Genomic DNA, 5469 nt, shown 5'->3' with positions numbered 1-5469 from the left:
TGCGTGAGCAGAAGCCGCAATATAACTTGCAGCATCCAAGCAGTTGCAACTCATAACAAGATGCTATTTACAAAGAATGGACATGACTAACTATCTACTATTCACAGTTTGGTGTCTAAGAGACGTAACAAAACTAGAAACATACATGGCTAAGGAATGAACACAAAAGCTGGGATAATGAATGGGAAGAGGAGTCATGAAAAGAACCTATTTCTAGATTACATAATTTAGGGCCATTACTCAACCAACACCTATTTCAGAAGGGCAATAATATTACTTATGTTGTGATGTCAAAAAACGTAAACATATCTAAAAACCTATCCACCTAAGGAATTTACCGGATTAGTTGAGATGATTGATTGGGAAGAGTCAAGTTCAGAACCTGTTTTCAGATTATACACAATTTTAGGGCCATTACTTAGGTACTTCAAAATTTGTAGCCTTTAATTTGAAGGACAGGTTGTGGAGTAAGGTGAAGGGATGGATTGAGAAAACGTTATCTACAGCTTGTAAGGAGGTGTTGGTAAAATCTGTTGCTCAGGCGGTACCTGTTTTCTCTCTGTCTTGCTTTAAGTTGCCAAGGGGTCTTTGTGAGCATCTTAATAAACTTATTCGACAGTTTTGGTGGGGGAGTAAAGAAGGAAAAAGGAAAACCTGCATGGGTAGCATGGAAGAGTATGACCCAACCAAAGTTCATGGGCGGGGCTTTCAAGATTTTGAACTTTTTAACTACACCTATTTCAAAAGAACATGAAGAATTTCTACTTGGTCACCATGAAACAGATTTCTTAAAATTACTTTTTAACTACACCTATTTCAAAAGAACATGAAGAATTTCTACTTGGTCACCATGAAACAGATTTCTTAAAATTAAGTATTAGAGAAGTCATTGGGTATCTAAGGATGATGTAGCCACCATGCAGAACAATGAAAAAACGTGTGCCACGTGTTCGACTGAAGATTATCAATCAAGGTACGGCAAAAGAGTATAAGAACGATGATGTTTAAGTCTATCATGAAAAGGATGAGGAGGATTCTAATTGGTAATAATGTAATAGATTTCTTAAAAACGAAGTGTTAGAATACTCCTTGGATATCTAAATACGGTATTGCCACCAAGCACAGCACTGAAAAAATGTGTGCTGCATGTTCTGACTGAAGTGGCCAAAGAGTGCCCCTCCCATACTGGCGAACGTATCAGCAATCAGTGCTGACAGCATAAAGAATTGGTTATGAATAGGCAGAGATTGAAGCAGTCATCGAGATTAGACGGGAATATCTGAACATGCGATTAAACACGGACAAGTCCACACAAGTATAGCCATGGTTGGGAGTCTGAGGAAGATAGACAAGCATGAGGTTTATTGGAGAGTTGAAGGGATGGAGAACACCGTTTTTGATCTACGGGATGACAAGAGAAGTCCGATAGAGCTGACTGAAGGGTCCACATATATCCTTTCAAACTACAGCAGGAACCTCCTTAAGTAGACATTATGAAAGCTTTGATCAAATTCTCTGCCGACTGCCTCTGCTCCGGGGTGCCAAATATGTTAGCAACATGCTCATGACGAGATGATTTTGATTCAATAATTTCAATGTCAGCTCCAGAAATCTGCAGTTACAATCAATAATTTCATGTCAATGGTAAGTAAAAGTAACCTACCTACAAAGTAATCCTAAAATAGACCATTCAAGATGTCAGATTATAAGTTTATAATTGATTATGTTTTCCATATGTTCATGCATGTCAATCCTGTACAAAGGTTGCTTCAATCCAATCCACTCTTGGTGTTGTACACACACCACTATGTTATAATTTCATCCTTAGTCATGGATAAATTACTCTCTTTTACGAAATAAATTAATAAAATAATGAAATGATCTAATATACTACTCCATCAGTAGTAGAAAACAACCTAGTCTTTTAGGTACTGGTATATACTAATGGACTTGATATTACAGCACAAAACAAGTAGGACCCCATATAAACTGGAGTCAGAGCGCACTCTTTCAGACAATCACCTACTCCTCTGCGCAAGCACCAGTAAGATGAAATAGTAAACTGACCTTTCTAATGTTGTCCAAGTTTGTACCATGCTTCCCCATTACTTTTGAAAGGCCGCTAGAAGGAATAAACATTTCCATATCCGGGACGCGTCTGATCAGTGGATCAGCAAAATGAAATACAACCGTAAGGATTAGAATAAAGTAAAAAGTAATAACTACAAATATAAGGAGGCCTGCACACAAGGGGCACGGCTATTCTTAAAAAAAAGGAGCACGGCTTAGAAAGGGTTTATGGTGAGTTCAGTTGCAACCTACCTTCCATAAGGCTTTGAAGTGTATGAGGAGCGTACTCCAAATCCATCATCTACAGCCTGATGGAGGATATCACAGGTTAAGTTTATATCACAAACTCATAGGCACGTCTCATTATGAAGGTCAACTGGGAAACAGAGAAAATTGACGTTGAAGCAAAATATTTTACCTGCCTGGGGCTGTATCCATGATACAAGCTGCTACGAGGAAATACATTCGAACCACGCTCAGCTTCACCCCTTTGTTCATGGCGCAATGGGGTGATTTGTTGACTGTAAGGTAATAATGCTGGCATCGGAAAGCTGCTTGAATACACGGGTTCAGTGGTGGCAACAGTTAGCTTCCCATCCTTGCCAGAATTTTGCCTCCCCACACTGTCCTTCAGAACTTCTTCCCGGAGCCTTAGAACGATCTGAACAAGAGCATCACGCAGTTTGTCCACTTCCCCGAACACCTACACGCAATAAACTCGTAAATACATCTAGATATATCACATAGAGACTATCTCAAACAATAACAAGGGGCAAACCTCGACAAGCTCATCATTGGAAGATGCCTTCCGGGGCTTAGTACCCTTGGATATGTGGATAATTGCCTTAGACTTATTCCGCATATCATTAATGATTGAACCACCCTTGCCGATAAGGCAGCCAATGACATTACCCGGAACAAGAAGGCGGAGATGCATTCTATCTTCAGTTTCATCGTTGATCTTTGCTTGAAGCAGAAGAACAGCTTCCACTGCTGCAGACTTAACATCATTGGTGGCCTGACATGAAAGGTGTCACCACAAATGAAAAAAAATAGTGTATAAACAACAAAGCACAACTAGTGAGCTGGAAGTGTGGTCTAACCTCAGTTGACGAAATGGTGATTATGCTTTCCTCCTTGTCATTCTTTGCGTCATCAACATCTACGCTTGCACCACTTTCTTTCCTTATATTCTTTATGGTCATCCCACCTTTACCAATAACTAACCCAATCTTGTCACCAGGGCATACAACACGCACCAATAGCTCTCCTGAACATTTGGGGGTGTTATAAGTAGGAATAGCTGGGACCATAGACTGATAAATGGGCAATCCACCATGGGCATCAGTGGGTACAGTAAATTCAGGAACATGAGAACCACGACTTCTTGCCCCTAAGATAGACAGACTTGGATGCCCAGATGACACAGAAGCATCTGACACTGAGTATAAGCTGCTAGCCGGATAAACTGGAAGCTCTGAAGGAAGTATAATGGTTGGAGGAAGTTCGTCAATAGATGTTTCAAGAGAAATGTTCTCTTTTGATGGACATTTGTAGATAATTGTTGATACTGCAAACAATGCCTTCTTGACAGCTCTAGCGTCCCCAGTTATCTGTTAAAAATGGTACTAGTAACAGTTAATAATTGGCGGAATGCTGAAGAATGGATATTGAAGAACATAGCAGAGCTCAAAAGATTGGAATTGTTCGACAGTGTAAGGAGCACCACACAAACAGAAAGTAAAATAGAATTACCAATTGCCTTAATCCGGGAAAACAAAATATTATTATGCATGTAACAAGAAGAATAAAATTATAAATATTGCACTGGGAGTTCTATAGTGCTGCATCCGTACCATAATAGAGTGCGCATTAATTTGAGAAAGTTTATAGAGAAAATTAATTACATCTACAATACAAAACACAAAACATATAAAAATATATTTCATGATAAATCAAATGGCATTGATTTGGTATTCTAGATGTTGACAATTTTTTCTAGAAACTTGGTCGAAGTTAGACAAAGTTTGATTTTGAAAAGAATCTAATAGACACTATATTTAGAGACAGAGGGAGTAATAAACAACTTGCTAATTTCTGCACCATGATAGAGAGATGACAATGATATATGCATACATTTTAACAGAAAATCATGTACCAAAAACTAAAGGATTGCTGCTTGATAGACTGAACCTATTCACTAATGGTTAACCTCATGTTATGTTGGCACAGCTCACCAAACTATTATATGGAGGAAAATATACCTGAACGAAATTATCAAAACTCATAGCACATGAGTGTGTAACATCACTTGGATCTTTTGGTTTAACTTTAATGAATGATTTTGAAACTGAGCGAAGCCTCTTGATGACAGAACCAGATTTTCCAATAACACTTGCAGCTTGACTAGCTGGTACAAGAATGTTGGCTTCTTTATCATCAGAGTCACTAGTGATTGCCAGAGCATCAACAATTGCATCATGCACCTTGAGTAATGCACTTTGTGCTGCGCAAACAGGCTCCCTATCATCATCAGCAGCAGCATCTATGTCGCTAATCATGACGTCTCTATGCTTGACATAACAATATACCAAAATAACCCTTTTGTCAGCACCAGGGTATGGGTCGACAATCTTGACTTTGGCATTCGTCTGTTGCCGGATGGAATTTATCACCTTGCCACCCTTGCCAATTACACTACCAATCACTTTGTCTGGACAAAGTATCCGGTAAACAACCAATTCGTCCGTACCGGAGGTTTCCTGAGTGTGAGACGGCCTCCGCTTTTGATCCCTGTCTTCTCTGTCATGATCCCTGTGTTGGCTGGTACGCTTACCAGAAGGCTTCATGGTTTACTCACTACAGAAGAAAATGAACGAAATGATTAATGACATGCACAATAAAAATGAATGAATACATATCAGCTATATATAAGATAATCATTCACGATATAGCATCAAGACATTCAACAGACATGACAGCGCAGAATGATACAAATCAAACAAATAAGCAAGGTATCACTGTAATGAATGTGCTAGCAAGATGTTCCCATGATTCTGGTGAATCAGTCGGCATTCACCAAGAATAAATTAGCAGCAAGCCTATCTTCCGTAAGAAGAAATCAACAATAGCAGTTGTCGATTATTCATGTGGTCACAACAAATATTAATCAGCACGTGCAAGAGAAAACGGAAAGTAGTAATAAGTCCAACACGGCAGCAACACCAACCACAACGAGTATACCATTAAAAACGAACGTAGAATGTCTATTAATTATGTGCCCATTGAGTATGAGTAAAAAAGGCAAGACACACAGAGTCACATCACCAATTGGCGTAAATCATGGAGTGGCGTGGCATGTGGCAAGGTGTTGATTGTTACATAACCGTCAACGGATAT

General features: G+C 39.2%; 1 protein-coding gene across 1 annotated transcript; it reads right to left on the bottom strand.

Annotated features, from left to right (window-relative positions):
* Positions 1-1265: 1265 nt before the first annotated feature.
* On the bottom strand, positions 1266-4929 carry LOC125530969 (KH domain-containing protein At4g18375; the record flags this gene model as incomplete). Its single annotated transcript, XM_048695376.1, is given in 7 exon segments — positions 1266-1612; positions 2068-2158; positions 2323-2378; positions 2489-2773; positions 2849-3088; positions 3174-3683; positions 4335-4929. Coding segments are annotated over 7 exon segments (1899 nt in total). The 3' UTR covers positions 1266-1480.
* Positions 4930-5469: the final 540 nt, after the last annotated feature.

The sequence above is a fragment of the Triticum urartu genome, unplaced genomic scaffold, assembly GCF_003073215.2.
Source record: "Triticum urartu cultivar G1812 unplaced genomic scaffold, Tu2.1 TuUngrouped_contig_6689, whole genome shotgun sequence".
Lineage (NCBI taxonomy): Eukaryota > Viridiplantae > Streptophyta > Magnoliopsida > Poales > Poaceae > Triticum > Triticum urartu.
Note: the sequence above shows the minus strand (reverse complement) of the source record. Positions and strands in the feature narration are given on the sequence as shown.